General features: G+C 40.9%; 1 protein-coding gene across 3 annotated transcripts in view; it reads right to left on the reverse strand.

Annotated features, from left to right (window-relative positions):
- bnc2 (basonuclin 2) overlaps positions 1-22,219 on the reverse strand; it is a 262,007-nt gene that overhangs the window by 117,876 nt on the left and 121,912 nt on the right. For 2 of the 3 annotated variants that reach the window (XM_036574807.1, XM_036574810.1), the window contains exon 3: positions 20,326-20,436. The exons of the other annotated variant lie outside the window; for it this stretch is intronic. In XM_036574807.1, coding sequence (XP_036430700.1) covers positions 20,326-20,436 — 111 coding nt within the window. The remainder of the gene's footprint in view (positions 1-20,325; positions 20,437-22,219) is intronic. 3 annotated transcript variants of the gene reach the window in all.

Consider the following 22,219-nt stretch of genomic DNA (forward strand, 5'->3'; position numbering starts at 1 on the left):
ACTGCGGCCGGTCGCATATGTCCCATGAATTAGTCTGAACAGGGCTGTAGGCAGCATCAGCCAACTCATGCACGCACACTGCTTTGCTCCACACAACTCATTCCTAACTGGAATCTCAAACGTATATATATATATATATATATATATATATATATGTATATTTTTACATTTTAAAAAAGCCAGATAATTTTAATTTGGCACATATCTTCTTGAATCTCATTAAAATCATTAAAATCGAATATAAATGATTTTGACATTCCAAAATTGACGCAGTTGAATCGTCATCGCCAGATCAATGCACTACGATGCATTTTACACCCGTAGCTGTGATCCACTGAGGAAAGCAGCAGTGCCTTGGCAGTGTGTTTCAGTGTTGAGGGGTGTTTAGCGCAGCGTGCTGATTACTGCAGCAGGTAGCACTCTCATTATGCAGAAAAGCCACTTAAGCCATCCCACAGCTCATTAACAGTAATAAGTGGCTGCTGCCACCTCCTTTGTCAGCAGGGTAAGCAATCAATAGGGTCATTTCACATCATAACAGCTACCGGGGCACATTACTACCGTGTTCATGGCAGGGACGGCGGCCGTTAAAGCTGCGGAGCAGATTAGATAGAGGGAGAAGACAGATGGAGAGAATTATGCAGGGAAAGAGACAGATCAATATATGGATAGAGCTATGGAGATAATTCAGCAAGCTGGAGTGTTAGAGCTAAGGATATTAAAGTGTGTGTGTGTGTGGTATCAGTGGGGTGTCAGCGTGTGTGTTTTTGTAAAAGTCTATTGTGTGTGTAGTGTTAGTAGGTGTATGAGCAGGGATGCGGGAAGGTTGGGGGTGCTCAAATGTTAAGCCACATCTATGACATGCTGTCATGCTAAATTATATGTTTTTTTTATTATTTGAATTGTTTCGATAATTTGCTCCAGACAGAAAGGAAATTCGTTTAGTACTGAAATTACTGAGTCGGTAATAATATAAAACATTTTAAAATTTATTTAGATTAATTTGGCCGTTTGTACATATTCAAGGGCTATTTACTCATCTAATGTTTACACTGTGGACTGTCCCCTCGATCCTTGTGGTCAGATGTATAGGGGTCATTGGTGGTCAGAGGACCGAGGACCATGCCACTGGCCTTAATGGCCCGGTCAGTAATCCATCCTTGAATGTGTGTCTGTTGTATTATCTTCTTCTTCTTCTTCTGTGGTGTGTGCGTGTGTGTGTGTGTGTTGTGTGGCTTCACGCCCCCCTGCTGTGTTGCGTCAGTGTTTGTGTTCAGCTCCATCATCTTATAGGGCTAATTACACACACACACACACACACACACACACACACACACACACACACACACACAGTTTTAATTACAGGAAACATCCCCTTTAATATTTTATGGAAATGTGTGGAACCCCTGCAAGCGTGTGACATTGAGGAGTCAAGATGAGCTCCAGAGGAGACTTTCACAAACACACACACACACACACACACTCTCACAACTACAAAAGCAATTTACCTGTCCCTCTAACACAACTAAACCCAGTCTCTCTAACCACAGACTCAGATCTGACATCAGTAGTACAGAAATGACTGCAGTAAGCAAAACCATTAACATATATTCAAATAAATACATTACATATCCTAACGTCTGTGGATACCTATACCCTCAGTATTTCCTCTAAAACAAAGAGTTTTAATAGAGAATTTGTCCCCTCTTTGCTCTCTACTCTTCTGGGAAGGCGTAACACATTAGATTACTTTGCTGTGAGGATTTGATTGCATTCAGCCACAAGAGCATTAATGGGGTCAGGTACTGATGTTGGATGACTAGCTCTGGAACGCAAATGCCACTCCAACCCAACACAAAGGTATTGGACGGGGCTCCATCACACCAGAGAACACAGTTCCACGGCTCCAAATCCCAATGCTGGGGTACATTATATTCCTCTAGCTGACGCTTGACATTGGGTATGACGAACTTAGGCTCATGTGCAGATACTCCAGATCAGCACCCTGTTCTATTCACAGTGCCTTTCTATGGTGATTATATGTGTGTGTGCAATTTAATGTCAATAGATGGTGCACCTTAGAGTAATTGAATTTGCATATTAGAAAGGTTGTTTAGATGCTTTTGGACACAGAGTGTATGAATTTTACTTTAACTCCTTAAAATCCCAGGCTTATCACATACTAAGGCATAGTAATCAGTAACTACAAGGACTTCAATGCAAACTGATTGATCTGTTCATAAGTTATAGAAGTTATAGGGGTGTGTAATAAAACTTGTTGTGTTAACTCTAATCCTAATTCTAATTCCAATCCTAAGATTAACTTTAAATCTAGTGCTGTAGATGGGGCGCAGTTTGCCATTTCACTATACGGGTGCAAGCGAACAACAAATGTGTAATTACTGATTGATTGATTGATTGATTGATTTTATTCAGTTTAATGGTTTTTATCATTTTAATTCTACTCATATTCCTTTGTCTATTAGTTTACATACATACAGCTTGATATATATAGTGCTGTATTATGTAAAACTATTGGATAAAAAGTACTAAAGGTGCTACAAATTTAAAAGAAGTTCAGCTGGGCTCAGTATTGAGAATCACCATATAGTATGCTGATAATCTATAGGCATCTATAGGTCTATATATATATATATATATATATATATATATATACATAAAATGTGATACTAAAAGCTTTTAGTAAGCAAGAAAGCTCAAGTCCAAGGGCCATGCTTACTTTTCAGTTTCCCCCAGGGCAGACTGAAATATCACACAGTGACAAAAGGGGACATGCCTTGAATGTCCCCCACCCACCGTCTGTCTGATGGCTATCTCGCTCGGCACTCAGTGTTTTCCAAGTGAGTGAGCTAAATGGCCCTTTCTCACATCTAAAAGACGTCCACCTCAAATATTTATGCCTGTCTTTTTCCAGCAGGCTGAGGGCCTGTGATCTATATATTAAAGATGAGAAACATTTCACATGCATAAAAGGCCTCTGTGGTTGTGCTTTTTGGCTGCTGGTTTCAGGTGTAAGAGCTGGCTAATGCTTAAACGACGTGATTTAACCAAACAAGCTGACTTACTCACAAGCCATTTAGCCACTCTCCGTCATCCCTGTAACTCGTCAAGTCCTGCAAGCCAATAGTAATATGTGTCACTCTCTCCTTGTACCATGCACTACCCTCTACCAGGGCTGCATAATATATTGTTTGTCAATCATTTTCGCAATATTGCAATACTGATAACACAGATGGCTGCAATATGCAAATCAGCCTCTAACAAATCACAGACTACATCCAAAAATGAATACTAACATGCTAAACAGTGTGTCAAAAATAGTACACCACCATTAGAAGTCATTCATTAGTGTAGTGAGCATAGTATGGTTGTGTAATCATATAAAAAGTATTTTTTTTTTATTTAATGTTCAGAGGTATAATTAACATATTAATTTTTTTCTATAAAAATGTATGTCCATTCACAACACCTAACAAATGACTTACAATTACATTTTTTTTCAAAGCCAAACGTTTTTAGTTTTCATGGAAGCACAAGCTAGCAAAAGAGCACAATCACAAAAGACAACGTGTGGGAAACGTAATCCACACTAATATATTTTGAATTATTAATACAATTTGATTTAATACAATTCAATACAATTTGGTAAATTCAAATACATATTTTAGCAGTTGTGCCCAAAAGCTAATGTAGCGGACCATACTATTTGTCATCTATATTCAAAAATAGTGCCAGTAGTTGCAGAAAGTCGCTTTTTACATTACAAGACATTACATAGTTCAAACACCATCGTGTTAAGAGTTATAGCGACCTTGATTTCAGTGGCTGTGATTTTCCAGTCACCACAATCATCTCTACAGCCTTTAACGCATAGCAAAATCTTAATATGTATGTAGTAACAATCATTGCCAACATATCCCTGCTAAGAGTTTGCCCCTCAACATGCTCCCTGCCCCACAGTGGGGCCAATTGTGAACATGTGTTTCCATCTTGAGCGGTGACACTGACACTGGGCCTCAAATCTCCACCACCCCGCCCCACTGCAGCGGAGCCTCTCTGTACTTAATGCTCTTTGATATGCACCCCCCTATTAAAAATAGATGGGGAGCAATCATTACAGGCATGTGAATTAATTTAATTAGCTATGTGCTCCAGCATTAGAAAACGCATACTGCAAACATAGTGATTGGGATGCTAATGTGGGCTAAGCACTGAGGGGTGAGGGTGTTTGGACTGTGTGTGTGTGAGTATATGTGTGTGTGTGTGTGTGTGTTGAGGTGGGGGGAAGAGGGATAATCCGGCTTGACTTATTACGACGCACAAACAAGATTTAGCTCCTCAAAGCAAACAGACGCAGCGGCAGCAGCAGCAGGAAAAACAGCACGAGGGCCAGCGCTCAGGCGCAACAAGCCGGATAAATTATTCACACACATACACACACACGTATGCACACACACATACACACAGCGGCAAGGCTGCAGCCAGCCAGAGGTGCACTGAAATCGTATCAAAACACAGCAAGGGCAAGGCCAGAGCACATCTTAAACTAACTAGCTTCCCAAACTAAAACAAAAGCTCTCTTTAGACATGTTAGCATCATCGCTTCATGTGTAAATCTCGTAAAAAATCTCTAGCACACGCAGACACTCTGAGTTCAGCCCCCCTCCCACCCCTGCTCCATATCTATCCATCACTATGAAAGGCCTTGTGGACAGACGCAGGTCCTTTATTGAGTTTATGGGCAACTGAGTGCTTAGCTGGTGACCCTGCTTGACCCCTGTCATATTTATGGCCTCTGTAGAAACTATAGAGTGATACGGACTCCACAGAGCTGCTCTCTGCTCAGTTCTGAGGGATTAGAAATGGTTAAAAAGAAAACTGAAACTATGTTTCATAGAAGGTAACCAAAACTAAAACAAAATCTAATTTCTAGGGTGAAAAAAGAAAAAAAGTTGTTATCATTATGTTATTAATTAAATTTGTATTTATTCTTTATTTTCCAGTTCCACCAGCTAGTTAGGTCTCCTCCATCATACAGTGCTGCCAAGTTGAGAGGGTGAAGGCTAGCTGATGCTTTCTTTCAAATTGCAGCTGTTGAACAGCTCAACACGCTTGGAGGAGAATGCTAACTGCCAATTCTGTTACATCATCTAACAGAACAGACACCTGCACTGGCTAGCATCGTGCTGAGTGATGGGGTAGAGGTCGGGTCATCTTGAGGGCCAATGTTACAATAGACAAAAGCAGCAATCAACATTTTTTTCTACCAAGCAATGTAGTGTGTTAACAGTAGTATAAGCTTGCCAAGCAACAAAACAATTCTTTGATTTTCAATAATTTAGCACATTAATACAGATCTGATGTTTGTGTTCATAAGTATGTATGCTGAATGTTTTTAAATGTGGCCCAGTCAATCAGATTTCAGACGTATCTCATAAAAAATTGACATTTTAACAAACTAGGCTGGTGTAGACGGGTCACGTGACACCTAAGGTTATGAGCTAAGTATGTAGAATAGTTCGATTCTCAGACGGGAGCCCCCTGACCCAGGCCCAGCTCAGAGCCGGTTCGTGTCCAGAAGAGCCGGACCCGCTGGGTGTTTGCTCTTTCATCCACTGCTTTTTAACGGTAGGAGACGGTCATTAGCATCTCTTTGATAGCGGATTCCCAGCTGTGCTGTGAGGCCCTATAACCCCCACCCAGCTCCGAGAGAGAGCATCTCTCCTGCTCTCTGCTGACCCATACGCTTCATTAATGCATACTGGACCACGCAGCATAGCCTTACTGATTAATACCACCCACCGCAAAGAGAAAGAGAGAAAGAGCAGGGACCACTTCCACCAGCTGTACATAAGTTCTAAGGGCTAGTTATAATGTACATTAAGGTTTACATATTACTAAGTCAAATACAAACTAGTTTTTATGTCAAACAAAGTAGCTACTAAATATTTATGCCTGCCCAAAAGCAGATGGAAGCTGTAATGACACAAATAAGTCAAATTGCGAAATTAATTAAACCAAATAAAGCAAATTACTGAACATGGCTCGTTTAGAAAAGGCCAGCATGGATAATGCAAACTTTTCTGTCTGCTAGGCTAAAATCCTGTTCCTTATACTGATACCGAAACGTCTCGACTGATGCTGCCCTTGTGCTATTTTGATAGAAACTGTTATTTAACAATTCTGTTTAAAATAGCAATGTAAATAAACAAACAACCAAGGCTTTAGTGTTTCCATGGTATCCCATTGAGTGATTATCTATGAATTGCCATCCTCATGTTAACACAGTAGTATTTATCTTTCATCACAGTGAACAACTTAGTTAGCTTTCACTATCACAACTACCACATTACTAGCATGCAGTGTGTGCTAGCGTACATGTTTACAGAAGCTCTATATCCGGTAATATGCAAATAAATATAACTTTTTGTAGAATGTAATCAACTGAGCCTACAAAGCTTCAGTAAAAACATACGCTAGCACACACTACATGTTAGTAACGTCTTAGCTAGTAAAAGCTAAGTAAGACATTCACTGTGACAAAAATGAAACGCTGTTGTCTTTGGTACTGAAAGTCAAGTTAATAGCACATATCCAACACAGTGACCCTTTTGGTCCCACTGAGGAAAAATTTCCTGGAAATTGTGGTACCAGCATTGCTGTTCTCTAGAGAGCTGGGTGTGTTTGGAGCAGGAAGACTGTGTTTATGTAAAGAGTGGCACGCTTGTGCAAGTCGTGTGGTCTGGGAGTCGGGTGGGGGGTACCAGCCCGTGCCAGCTCACACATCTCCAGACGTTATCAGAAGCAAAAATGGACCCAAAGTATGTTGCATAGCTACAAATTCACATCATAGTAAAATTTTGTCTTTACTTTTGTCCATGTTTGTACATAACAGTTATTCAGTGTCAGAAACCACAAAAGCAAGTCTATTTGAGATTACTTAACAACTTGATACAGTTTGAAGTGAGTGTGTGATGATTCAGGCATGCACTTAGCACCATGCTAATCGGTGGGTATAAGCTTTCAGTTTTTGCTAGATACATTAGCCTTGTAGCTACAGGGCTAAAACTAATGTTCAGACACCAAACATGTCTTGGCTGAGTGACTACATTTGTGGTAACAGGGGGAACCATCATTTTAACACTAACACACACTGATATTTTGAGTGTTGGTTCTACTTTCTGAGCTGTTTGGGTTCAAAGTTTTTGACATTTCTGTTAGAAGAAATTGCTTTGTTTTCAGAATTCCAGAAAGATGTCAGCTGATTTTGCATTGCACCACATTGGAAAACACATGATTATTTACATGTCACAACTCCATTCCAACACACACACACGCTGACCACAGACCATGTTCAGATACACTATCCATAAAAAACTGGACTTGGTGTGAATAAGCCTTTACTTTAGCATATTCTTTGGGAAAAGCCTTCTTCACACTCTTTGTTGATGTTAGCGTCTTACATTGAGCATGTTTATGTCTGCAAAATTGCTTCCTCTCAGCCTGTAGTGTATTGCTAGTTCTCTCTAGAGCTGAGCTGAGTTTAGGCTTAAAGTTCTGAATATTGTACAAAGTGAATGTGTTTCAGCGAAGAGAAGAGCAGTGGCAGTACAAATGTGGGCCATGTGCCAGGGCTTTTTTGCCCCCTGGGGGCTTTTTACCCAGCCAAACATTTGTGCAAGTTAGCATGAAAATCAATTTGAAACTGAATTCCTTACTGAAGAAATACTGTAATGGGTTCTGGTTGCCTCCTCTGCAAAGGGAGGAGACACGGCCGTATATTCCATAAAACTGGTGACAAATTGTGCATGTATGCATGTCTGTGTGTGTGTGTGTGTGTGTATGTGTGTGTGTGTATGTGTGTGTGTGTGTATGTGTGTGTGTGTGTGTGTGTGTGAGAGAGACACAACCTCCAAAAACCCCTTCGCTCAAACTGTACGATAGCAACATATCAAAATACACTCTGTGCTTCTGGCTTCTTTTCTCTTGGCCTCCTTCTCTCCCTCCCTGAGGTTACAGTGCAACAGGAATGAAGGAGTATAAGCTGTAACACACTGTACCATGAGCAGCCCTGACACACACCCGCTGGTACCACGCAGAGCAAGGGTCCCTCCCTACACACTCCACTCCAAACTTTTATAACTTGTCAGGACACTGACTAATATATATGTGTCCCATGTGTATTATATATATGTAAGTACCTATTTGCAATATGTCCCACTGTAATACATATATGAAGTTATCTATATCTATAAATAATACACCCCATATGTATTATATATATGTAAATATCTTTGTGTAAGATTTTCTTGGCAACACTACTGAAGGGCAGCAGTCATTAGGCTACATGACACCCCCATAAGACTTTTTATGACAAACTGAAACATAAACCTATGTGGACATTTATAAAGACTTATTCCAACAAACGTCAGTTACCAGAACTTACTGGGGTGACATGCAAGCAGGACTGAGGAAAGCACTCTTTTATGACACTGACACTTGTTTATGTAGGTTTATGTCAGTTGTCATGAAAGACATATGTAGGTGTCGTGGCCTTATGAATGCCACCCTTTAGTAAAGTGCTACTGAATTTCCTAAAGCTAATCCTAAATCTATCCCTAATCCTAAAGTCAGGAGCATTTTTACAGTACTATAGGTTAACTCTGGTTGTACTAGTCAGAACTTTATTGAACAAAAACAAACACACACACATACACGTTGGCTCTCACACAGAATACTTTCCAAAGACACACATCAATATGGACAGAAAAATGCTGAAACATTTTAAACAAACCCAACAAAGTGCATTTTACGAGGTTTATTTGTAAGCTCTGCTGTCACTGCTGTTCATTTAACAGTAACTCAGTTTGGGTCACATACCTCATATGCTCTCTCTCTCTCACACACACACAAACACACACACACAAATGTGCAGGAAGCTGTCCAGAGTCTTAAGTTACACCCCCGTCCCCCCCCCTCCTCCCCCACAAGATGTGTCCTGTCGCATTTTTTTCCACTCTGTAATTGTCATGTGTGTTCTTTCCTAAGAGTTACAATTTAGGCTGAGTGAAATCCCACTAAGTGACTGTCATAGTTCATCACACTCAGACTAACTCTCTCTTTCTCTCGCTCTCTCTCTCCCTGGGGGTCCTCAGAAGGACCTTTTGACGCTTGCTCTCATGGCAATAAAACATTCATGCGACTCTGAATCCTGAACACAATGCAATTTCCCCTGCTTTAACCTGAAAGGAATGCAGCAGTCACAACAGACTTCAACAGACTACATCATACTGCCATTAGAGCCTGCCAGAGAGAGAGAGAGAGACAGACAGACAGACAGAGAGAGAGAAGAAGGAAATCAGAAAGAGAAATGAGAGAGATGAAGAAAGAAAAAAGAGAAAGGGAGAGAAAAGAACGAAAAAAGAAGGGAAAGGCAAAAAAGAAAGATGATACAGAAAAAGTGAGACAGTAAAAAAAGAAAAGCAGAACAAAAGAGTGACAGAGAGAGAGAGAAAGAAAAGGACAGAGAAAGAGAACAAAAATAGAAAGAAGAAACAGAGAGATGGAGAGACCAGGGAATAGATAAGGAAAATATAAGGCAAAAAAGAGAAAAAAGTTAGTTAGAGAGAAGATAGAGTGAAAGAGAGAATTCAAGAGAGAGACAGACAGAGAGATAGACAGACTGAGTGAGAAAGACAGAGAGAGAGAGAGAGAGAGAGAGAGAGAGAGAGAGAGAGATCAAGAAACACAGCTTGTTCAGAGGCCACTCTGACTTCCTTCAGTGACCATCCCCACCTACTGCCTCACACACACACACACACACACCGTTCCCAGGGTGTTCAGAGTGACCTCTTGGCTGACCCCAGAATGTCACAACCCTGTGATGCATGTGTCACTTCTGTTCTGTTACCATAGTGTGTGTGTGTGTGTGTGACCACACCTTGTCTTTCTCTCTCTCTCTCACACACACACAGAACATAACCACTGTCTCTGTCCACACAACACTCTCTCAAAAAGCGAAGGAGGTTAAAAAACACACATGCTGGAACACACACAGCTGAATTTACAGCAAATGAGCGGAAACAGAAAGAGAAATGTGGGCTTTTATTAATCTAGCAGAAAGAGCTGATTATTTTGGCGTATTTTGAGCGGCTGAGTTGTTTCTCTGCCGGTTTTTAGTGGCCGGGGCGTTTTTCTATTAGAGCTGTCCGTTTTGGGACCAGAGCTTTATTGTGCGTTTTATGGTACACTGCGGACAAAACCGAGCACCAATCAAACTTTCATCAGCCAATCAGACAAGTTTGCTGGGGAGAGTCTGGACCAATCAAACCTGGGGGTCTCTTGTGTCTTGATGGCAGCAGAGACAGAGGAATTCTGGGTAAACTGACCACAGTCTGCAAGATCCGTCAGCGCTAGTCTGAACTGTCTGTGTGTGTGTGTGTGGAGGCTGGAGTTCAAGGATTGGTCAGCAGATGGGGGATGTTTGGACTGAGTTCAGCCACTTTTATCCAAACACAGCCGCACGCACGTTCACACACACACGCACACATACACACACACTACAGTGAGTGATAAGACACACAGTAGACGCACTGCTGGGACACCTGCACATTTTGGCCGACGCTGTAATGTGGCACTGAAACACACTGCAGTCTTTCAGAGCACACAGGAAAAATTCTGATACAACAGGTGGTTACTAAGATATAGTCCTGCTGATAGTTATTTATTTATTTGTTTATTTGATTTTTTTAATTCATTTGTTCTCAAAATGTAACATATTTGTCTTTTCCCTTGTGACTTTATATACATTCATATATTACGAGTCACTGATTTAAACAAATCGCTGCTGAACAAAACCTTGTATCTCTGTTTTTATCATTGTTCAGTTTTTGACATAATTTGAAAACGCCTGTTGTCCTTTACATTGTGTATAAATATCATGATGAATGGCCCAAAATGAAAAAATTCTGGCTCCATTGACTTACATGAAAAGTAAAGTGTGTTTTTTTGCTTCTCCTGTAAAGTTATCATTTTGGAGATACGAGATTTTGTTCCGACAGAAGCGACATTTTGTATTAAAAATTTTTCCTCTAAAATATTTGAATATTAGAAAAAGTTATGTTAATGGGTATAATCATCAGGGGAATAATCTTCCAAGTAATGAAAACCTGCAAATACTGAAACTCTTCTGGCCAACATCACAAAAGTGGGATTAAAATAAGTGGCACTGTCACTAATATTAGCGCAAGTATTTACTCGTGTGATATTGTTTTGCTCTTTGAAAAAAGTGTTTAAGCTTCAATATGGTATGTTATTGCAAACTGGTAAAGAACACATCACCCAGATTAAAAACTAGGCATCTATTCCGATGAACAGTGTATGTAAATGCAGATTATAAAGGGTGTGCTGTAACTGCTGTTTGGTTTGCAGTGTTCAGCATCATGGTGTTTTGAGTGTATGTTCAGTGCTGTGGGTGTGGAGTGTGTGTTCAGTGCTATGGGTGTGGAGTGTGTGTTCAGTGCCGTGGGTATGGAGAGTGTGGTCAGTGCTGTGGGTGTGGAGTGTGTGTTCAGTGCTGTGGGTGTGGAGTGTGCATTCAGTGCTGTGGGTATGGAGTGTGTGTTCAGTGCTGTGGGTATGGAGTGTGTGTTCAGTGCTGTGAGTATGGAGAGTGTGTTCAGTGCTGTGGGTATGGAGTGTGTGTTCAGTGCTGTGGGTACGGAGTGTGCGCAGTGATGTGGTGTTTACAGTGTGTTTTCACTCATGTATGAGGTGAATATATCAGCAGTGGCTCTAAGAAAAGTGAGAAAACAGGCTACAGTGGCTGAGCATGTGTGTGTGTGTGGCAGTGTGTGTATCCAGCCTGCGCTAGGTGTGTGGCCTAGTACAGCCTGGATACGACTCAGCACTATGTGCATTCATTTAAAACACAGATACACATACAGACACACACACACAGACAGGGCTCTGGTGGGGAACCTTGGGAACGGCGCACGGAACACTTTGGCTTTCTAATAAAAATGTGGCCACACTCACCCTCTCCCTCTCTCTCTCTCTCCCTCTCTCTCTCTCTCTCACACACAAACACACACACACAGTGAAGCATGGCCAGCAGATCCAGCCTGACCGATCTCAGCTGGACAAGCTTCTCTGAGTCTGGAAAACTCTCACTAACTCTGCGTCCTCTTTCCAAGTCTTATTGCTCAACTCTGATTTTTACTCAGATCTGATCTCTCTCTCGTCTTGGTTCACCTTTAGTGTGTGTAAGTGACTCATATATGTGATTAGTAATGTTCACACTTCACACACGCATTATAGAACAAAAAGCCAGATTTGTGCCCTGTAGTGTGAACACAGTCTGGAATATTTTGGGGCCAACATGTAACATTACTGCAGAGTTAGGGACAGAGGGATGGAGGAATGAGTTGTTAGAAGGAAAGTGAAGGAGTGGCTGTAGTAATGGATGGAGGGATGTTAATGGAAGAGTGAGCAGTGGCAGCAGTACAGTGAGAGAGACAGGGATGGAAGGATGTTAACAAGAAAGTGAAGCATTTGGCAGCAGTAGTGCAAAGGAAAAAGGACGAGGGGGGTATGGAGAGAGGAATATTAAAGGAAAAGTGAGAGAGGGGGGCTGAAGGCAATGAAAAGATGAAGAAATGTGAAAGGAAAGTGAAGCAGTAATAATAGTAGTAGAAATGCAAGGAAAAGAGGGATGAAGGCAAGGAAGGACGGAGGGATATTAAAGGGAAGCAGTGGCAGTAGTAGAGTGAGGGAGAGAAAGATGAAGGGTTTGAAGGATGGAGAAATGTTAAAGGGAAAGTAAAGCAGTAGAGCGAGAGAGATGGGGATGAAAGGATAATGGGTAGGAGGAATGGAGAGATGTGAAGATGAAATTGTGGCAGTGGTGGCAGCAGAGTGAGGGAGAGAGGGACAGAGGGATATTAAAGGGAAAGTGGACAGCGGCAGCAGTGGACTGAGTGGAAAGCACTGACAGTAGTAGAGTGAATGGAAGACAGTGACAGCAACAGTAAAAAAGAGTTGGAGGCAGTGGCATCTGAAGAGTGAGTGGAAGGCATTGGCAGCTTTAGAGTGCGTGGTAGGCAGTGGCAGCAGCAAAAGGAGTTAAAGGCAGTAGCAGCAGCAGAGTGAGTGGAAGACTGTGGTAGCAGTCGAGTGAGTGAAAGGCAGTGGGAGCAGGAGAGTGAATGGAAAGCAGCAATTAAATGTGTGTAAGGCAGCAGTTAAGTGACTGAATGGCAGTGACAGCAGTAGAGTGAGTGGAAGGCAGTGGCAACAGTGGAGTGACTGGAAGGCAGTGGCAGCAGCAGTGTGAGTGGAAAGCAGCAGTTGAGTGAGTGGAAGGCAGTGGCAGCAGGAGAGAGAGTGGAAGACAGTGGCAGCATTAGACTGAGTGGAACGCAGCTGCCAATTCAGCACTTTGTTGTTGAATGCTGAATGAGCAATACATCAATACACACACACACACACACACACACACATACACACACACACACACACACAGTGTGGAACGTACCTCAAAGCAAGTGTCCACAAAGCAAATCATTAGTCATTGGCTGTAATCTACACATGCTATCTCACAGCCAGTCTCACACACATAAAACAAAGAAGCAAAGATGCACCCACAACTGCACTATAGATGCTAAAATGTGTTTAAAGCAGTGGCAGCAGCAGAGTGAGTGGCAGGCAATGGCAACAGAAGAGTGAGAGGCAGCAATGAAGTGAGTTGAAGGCAGTGGCAGCAATAGAGTGACTTGAAGGCAGTGGCAGCAGTAGAATGAGTTGAAGGCAGTAGCAGCAGTAGAGTGAGTTGAAAGAGTGATTAAAGGGAAGGCTCAGAAGCAGAGTGAGCTTTGCTTTGTTGTAAAAGCCTTTTTTTGCAGTAAATATTTTTGTCCTTTAAAAATTAGCTAAACATTCTCAGCTATGGAAAAATATAAAGTTCTGTCTATGTATATCTATATATCTTTATTTTTTTATATTTTTGCACTTCCCACTTTTTTTTAAATGGCCCATATAACTAAAAAAATATTATTTCAATCTTCTAACGGTTGTTTTAAAATGACTGAAATGAATGTAATTAGCATAAACTTAACATAAACTAAGTTAGTGTATGATAAAAAGAACAGTTATTTTGTCGCCATGTTTGGCTACAGTTATTGTTAAATACATTTGGCTGTAGTCAACTTTTTATTTATAAATGTGGATTTCTTGCTCTGACGGTGGAGGAAACACTGCTGCAAACATAACAACCTAACGAAGAAAATTATAAAATGACATCCAATTTTTTTTATTTCTAAAAATAAACGCAGTTTCACAATAAGTGGAAACTGTGTGATTGTGCAAAAAAGAAGTCCTCACTCTGTGCCAGCAGATCTGACCATGATGGCTGTGTGTGTGTGTTTGTGTGTGTGTGTTTGAGTGTGTGTATGCGCTCACGTCGGCCCCTCAGGGGTACTAAAGTACAATGGCTAACACAAGAGAAGATGACACGTGTAAAAGCTTGTCTGTCACGGAGCTTTGCACACACACACACGCACACACACACACACACACACACACACACACAAATATATACAGAATAGTAACTGGGTAATAAGCCTGCAGTTTAAAGGAATAAAGAGTTCATTTATCCCTATACACTAAAACATGGTATTATTGTTCTCCCTGATTGAATTTAAATTTGTTGTTATTTATAGTAAATACCCTGTAAATTAATCTCACACACTTTGCACTGTTGTACAGCAGTGGGTATAAGTACCTGCTACTTGTGCATTCATGTGTGTGAGAGTCAGCCCATGTAGAGCGCCATTTGAGTCGACATTTGATGCCAAGACAAAAATCTGCTAATAACAGTTTTCAAGCCTAAATATATTAATTCAAAGTTCATTATTAACATAATGTATAAAAATAATACTGCAAGTGGAATGCTTTATTTTATCTATTGTTTAGGGCTTAAAGGCATTTTTAAATGTCCATATAGACATTTTAATAGAAGACTCAAATCTCAAACAAACAGTTCTTTCAACATCAAACCCCTGCCCTGCTCCATTTCACATCAACACAAAATATATTATTTTAATATAATTGTATTCATTGTAAACAAAAATTTTATAATTTATCTGGGCCCTTGAGCTTTGCTTTCCCCCTCACACCAGCTTCTTTCGCTGTACTCTGTTACACAAAACAGAAAAAGAAAACAGTTTTATATGATTTTTTTTTTTTTTGCAATATTCATAAAAAAGTTGTGTAATTCACTGTTGAAAAACTGACCTTGAATAGTCAGACCTTGATAACAAGGACCATGGCCAGCAGTTCAGCCTCAAATATTCCACCCCATCACATTTATTTCCGTCAGAAATTCGTTATGATGAGGTTAAACTACTCAGTGTTCTTGGGCACCAAAATAAAAAAATATAAAATCAGTTTTTGGTAAGAAGAATATGTTGAGTAAAAGCAGTAAGTGTGTATGCGTGTGTATAGTGTGTGTATTCTCATCACTGTCAGTAGCAGCAGTCTCTAATAACACAATCTCATCTCAATGTTCTTCTCTATTCGATTTCAAACGGCAGTGTGTGTTCTTGTGTGTGTTTGTGTGTGTGTGTCTGGTATGTGCGTCATTCATGCATCCCCCCCCAAACACACACACAACCCATCATTCAGGCATTAAATGGAAAATTTGGCCAAAAGTCAACTGTACCCAGTTTTCCTTCTTACCCCAAGCGTAGTCAATCAGCCAAGACATGTTTGGTGTGTGGTTTGTTTCTGTATTTTCAGACTGGAGCGACAAAGCTAGTTGAGCTAAGGTAATGCAACAAACAATAGAAGCTTATACCTCATTTGTTAACATACATACATACATCATCTAAACTGCTTATCCTTCTGGGTCGCGGTGGGGTGCTGGAGCCTATCCCAGCTGTCATTGGGCGGAAGGCAGGATACACCCTGGACAGGTTGCCAGTTCATCACAGGGCAGACAGACAGACATACACATTCACACACACACTCACACCTAGGGGCAATTTTAGCATGTCCAATTGGCCTGACTGCATGTTTTTGGACTGTGGGAGGAAACCGGAGTACCCAGAGGAAACCCACGCAGACACGGGGAGAACATGCAAACTCCACACAAAAAAGGCCCTGGTCGCCCAGCCGGGAATCAAACCCAGGCCTTTCTTGCAACAGCGCTACCCGCTGCGCCACCGTGCCGCCCTCATTTGCTAACTGTATGCTTAAATCACACACTCGCCTCAAACTATGTGCAGCTGTTAAGTAATCTCAGATAGACTTGCTTATGTGGTTTCTGACACTGTATGACACAGTTAACTATAAACATGGGCAAAAGATAATAGATATAGATAACAGTGCGTCATACAGTTTTTTTATTGATTTTTTGCTGAACAGTTCTGCGCATACACTGCTGAAAGCCTCTGTGGAGGAGAAATACCAGTGTTAAAGAAAGTGTGTATGTGTGTGTGTGTGTGTGTGTCATGCTGATAACGCTACATTAAGGCTAAGTGCAGCTCTATTAGATCATGTAGGTATGAAGGAGGAGTTTAACATCAGGAGCTTTCAGACACACAGCTTACACTACACACACCCACATACACTGTGGCACAAGCCTAATGTAATGTTTGAGTGTGTGTGTATGTGTGTGTTTGAGGTAGATGGTATGAGTTGCATTTTGCAAGCGTGTGTGTGTATATGTGTGCATCCCCCTCTCTCTGTCTCTCTAACTTCTCTCAGGCCTTCTTTCTCCCTCCCCTACTCTCTCTTTCTCTCTCTCTCTCTCTCTCTCTCCTCTTAGGCCCTCTTCTTAGACATTTCTTCACAGACATTTTTGTGTCTCTCTTTCTTTCCCTCTCTCTCTTCCATCTTTTTTCATCTCGTTCAATCTTCCCTCTCTCTCTCTCTCTCTCTCTCTCTCTCTCTTTCTCACTTTGTCTTTCTCCTCTTTTTCTCTCTCTTTTTCTCTCTGTCTTTTCCCTAAACTACACTCACTCATTCTTTATCACTACAATACAGTTAATCCCTCTCTCTCTCTCGGGGCATTCGCCACTTGTCTGTGACACGTAACACCCAATCAGCATATACTGCACAGGAATCTGCTCATCGCACGAACCCTGCACTTCCTGTAGCTGAGAGAACCCCCCTCCACACACACTTACACATACACACACACACACACACACACAGAACCTAAATTAACACTTGACATTCAATACGGTCAGGTCCTTAATTGGCCGGGGCCTTCCTGAGAAAGCAATTTTCTATTCCCCAAACTACTCCGCCAGTGTCGTGCGTGCGATCCTGTGTGTGTGTGTATGTATGTGTGTGTGTGGTGCTATGGCGGCCCCCGCGGTCCCTTCCTTGCTCTAATGAGAGCGGATGAATTAGCCCTACGTGACATGATTTGAACAGGGGGCCCCCACCCCCTTTGACACACACACACAGACACCTCTGCTCCTTGCTCTTTTTTCCTCTCTGAGCTATGACAGGCGTCTGGTGGCCAGAAAGTGCCAGGAGCAACCTCTAGGCATTTTGCTTTATACGTGTTCACTCTGCTCTAAACGACACACACGCACGCACGCACTTCTCTAAGGGAACAGTTACTGCTGATGCTGTTGCTGTTCTCACCCAGAGAGAAATTAAGCTTCTCTTGGCTGAGCTGACAGCACTTAAAATGTTAAAAACGTCAGAGATAGTGATACAGTTATTGTAAATCCGCTCAAATACAGATCTGTGCGGCAGGGCATCATTTTGTAGTCGACGACATGCCCAAATAATGAACATATCTCAATATGTTCTTCCTCCCACTGTCACTGGATCCTCTGAATTATGAGTTTGTTAGGTAGTTGAAATGTGAATATGGCTACAAGCAAGCTAACACTCCTGTGCAGTGAAATGACTTTGCATGAAGTAAGTCTACTGTTAACCTTAAATGCAGTTATATACCAACAAAAATCTCCTATAGTGACGCATTACTCATATTTTGACTCCGTAAGGATCTTATAATTCAGTGGATACAGTGACATTCTGAAAAAACTGAAAGAACTAAACATTTTATCTTTGGAACAACAGCGTTCATTTTCCTATAGAAAAAGGCCTAGAGTCCCTAATATGAGCATGCCAGTGACAACACATTGACGACATCAAATCAGAGATCTATTTCAACAACAGACCATATCATTGATAATATCAAGGCTCTTGAACCCTTAAATATTGCATTATATGAAAGTTTAAAAAGTTCTTCACTCTCACACATCTCATTTACAAAACCGGTTCTCCAAAAAAACCATGGTTCTTTAGGGAACCAAAAGTGTTTTTCTATTGCATTGTGCAAGGAACCCTTTCTGGCAACTTTAAAAAGTGTAATCTAGAGTACAGCTTTGTCCCTCTATAAAATTTCATAGAATGTATAAGCACAGAATATTACAAGACAAAATTGATGTTTAAACTGAAGCCAGAAGTTTTCTTTTGTATAGTTTAGTTGATATATCTGTTCTTTAAACATAAAAATATTCATTTGCATCATCATATTTAGAGCACAGAACATGTATAGCGGTACAAAGAAAAGTATCTATTAGTGGAAAGTTTTACAGGATTGTGTGTGTGTGTGTGTGTGTGTGTGTGTGTGTGTGTGTATGCGTGTGTGCATATTGTGTGCTCTGTGTCATATTTTTTAAATTGCTCCAGATCAATACAGCTATAGGTGGACATGGTACATCAGCCAGCATATACACTCACATCTGTGCAAACACACACACACACACACACACATACATAGACACACACTCACTATATCCAGTGCAAAAAGTCTCAGTAATGCTCCAGCAAAATGGAGAAAAACAGAAAAAAAACAAATTTGTCATGTTTTGAAAAGACATGGCACAGATTTCAGCTGCATGAAATATTCAGCTGTGCGAAGTGTCTCACTCACACACACACACACACACACACACACACACACACACACACACAGTTGTAAGAAAGCACTTAAAATGTTTTCCTGACGCGTGCACACATGTTTTGTAAACACACACACACCAGGCGGCACACAACTTTCTCTCCTTTGTTCCTTTTCCATTCTCAGTTCATCCACTCTCACTCTTTCACTCAGACAGCCGCGAACACTAGTGTCTTCAGACCATGACCTTTGACCCTGGCCTGGTTGCCTGGCGACAAAAGCCACTTCATTCTAGCCTATAGTAGGAGCTAATGATTTTGAGGCTGGGTCATTAGTATGGATCAGTGTGTCACTCAGTATATCAGAATAAAGACACTTTAGACTATGTTTTAGAGCGGAAATGCCATCCTGCATCAGAGTGACCACTAAGTGACATTACAGCACAGAATAAGCCTCAGTTTCTCTATTTGTATGTTTATATTTTTGCATCTCCATACCTCACACACTCACAGGTGAGATACGTGTTAAAGACAGAGGTATAGATAGCATCATCACTGCTGGAATTAATGTCAGAGTGTGTGTGCGTGCTGCTCACACACTTCACGATACAAAAAACAAGGTTCTTATCTATGATGGGAAACCTACTGTTTAGAACCTTTTATGTTAAGAGCTGAGAGTGTGTGGTGTTTATGTGCAGTGACTAGCTATACCTGCAACACTCTCTAGAATCAAGGACATCCTATTCCCCCCACCACACGCACACACACACACACACACACACACACACACACACACACACAGCTGTATTTAACAGTCACCATTAAACCCAATTAATGTAACTGCACAAACATCTTTAAACAGAGTGAGAGAAGAGCGTGAGAGTGTTTACACATGTTCAGTAAAACCTACAGGAAACACAAATCCCTCTTACCACATCCACCCTCTCATCACTCTCTCTCCATATTTCTCTCTCTTTCTCTCTCCCTCTTTCTCTCTCTTTCTCTGCCCCTAGTGTTTACAAACATACAGCTAATTATAAGATATAAAAGACAAAAAGAAAGAGAGAAAATAGATAGATGGATAGATAGATAGATAGATAGATAGATAGATAGATGTTGTGTTCAGTTGTTCTAATTGCAGCACAAGCCACACATCATGAAGAGTGTTTTGTCTGATAAGAACAGAGGCTGAGAGGTGAAAGACTAGAGCACCACACCACCATCAATTACCACCATTATCAACAATCCACACACATACACACAGTAACAATAATGACAAAAGTAATAATAATAATAATAATAATAATTACAATAATAAAAATCATAATAATAGAAAAGCAGCTGTAGCATTAGCTGTTGTTATGACAACAATGTACAAACCCTGAGGAAACTGGAGAATGAGGGCGTGTGTGTTCCTTCAGAGCAGAGAGAGTGATTTTCTTCTCTGTTGATAGGACAAATTACCCTCTTAGCCGTTTGAGATGTGGCTGACTAAAACACACAAACACACACACACACACACACACACACACACACACATACAGATGCATGTTATTAATAGCAGACTCTCAACACACTGGTGGCACCAGCTCCCATCCAAAAAACAGAAAGAATCTGGTAATAACAAGACAAAAAGTAAAAGAAATATATCCATAAAAAAGGACATTTAGTCACATTCAGTAAAGAATGTCAGGTTACTGCCAAAAAGTACTACATTCAAACATACACATAATAAATGTAAAAAATATATTTATGACATAAAATAAAAAATAACAATAAAATAAAGCTCAGAACAGTCATAGGTTTTTTATTGTGTAGTCATAATGAGTTATTTATAGATGTGTGAAGAGCAGGAGGTTTCATTTCTGTTATTTGTGTGTATTCTTCCATGAGTGTGTGTGTGTGTTTGTGAGTGAGCATGGGTATGTGCTGGTGTGAAGGTTTACATTTATGCATGTGTGTGGCTGTGTATGTATGTATATGTGTGTTTGTGTGTGTGTGTGTGTGTGTGTGTGTGTGTACAGCAGACCAGTAGTCACAGACCACCCTTTATTTATGTAATGCCCAGTCCAAACCTCAACAACTCAACGTTTTGCCTTTTTTGCAGCTTCTTTTTTCCTGAGCCTTGCTTGAAATTTTCAAAATATGGGATATTTTTCCAAATAAATATCATCGCCAAAGTTCAGTCTTAGAAGCTGGTTGAATTTTCTGCTTCTCAGTGATGTTGAAGCAGCTTCCTTGTTTGACTTGCAAATTTTTTTTTGTCTGTTTTCTCAGTAACGACTTCTGACAGCTACACATCCTTTCAGACTCATAGTGTTGAGCTGTTGCCTCACAGCGGAAGGATGGACAGAAACACCTGCAGATTTTTTCAGATCTGAAGTAAGAGTGGAGCTTGATTTTCTCCTCTCTCGCAAAGATGAAATCTTTACGGTTTTGTAGTTGATGGCTTTTCCCACTGGAAATGAATTGAAGGACCTATATATACATACACACTATATATATATATATATATTATATATATATATATATGTATATATATGTACGCGTGTGTGTGTAGGTGTGTGCATGTGTGTGTTGTCAGGTCCATGGTGCCTGTGTGCCCCGTGGCAGCTGCAACATTCCGTGTGTGTCTCACACACACACACACACACACACACACACATTTGCGCACACACACACACACAGTCAGGTCACTAACAAGGAGCGGAACGGCGCTAATGTCGCAGTTAGCCGCCCCAGGGGTGGTGACATCCTGCCTGAGTGCGTGTTCCAGTCTATTCAAACAGCGGCTTCCCTTTTCCCTCACTAACACACTTCCCTTCAGCACCAGAAACCCCACAAGAAAAATAATCCCCAATTCCAAAAAGAAAAGAAAAGAAAAGACCAGCGCTCCCCCTGTTTCTCTGATTTGAATAGCTGTGTTATCTAGGATCTGGGTCATTTAGCTGCAAGGAACGCTTACAATGACCAAAAACTGCACCCTGGACGTGAGAATGAGAGACAAAACAAAAAGGGAAAGTGACATGTTCTGACCTCAGAGAGCTAGACAACAAATAATACACTGACAGAGTAACACAAGCACAATATTACACACACTGTTTATGGTCATTTCAAAAAGTCACTTCAAACAAAACAGATGACACACGCTAAAATAAAGTAAGTTCACTGCAACGTTTGATTCACTAGTAGCCAAAATCATCATATCTGTCAATCAAATCTGATCATCAGTCAATATTACACACACAATAAAGTGGTGATTTCTAATACATAT

The sequence above is a fragment of the Colossoma macropomum genome, unplaced genomic scaffold, assembly GCF_904425465.1.
Source record: "Colossoma macropomum unplaced genomic scaffold, Colossoma_macropomum, whole genome shotgun sequence".
NCBI lineage: Eukaryota > Metazoa > Chordata > Actinopteri > Characiformes > Serrasalmidae > Colossoma > Colossoma macropomum.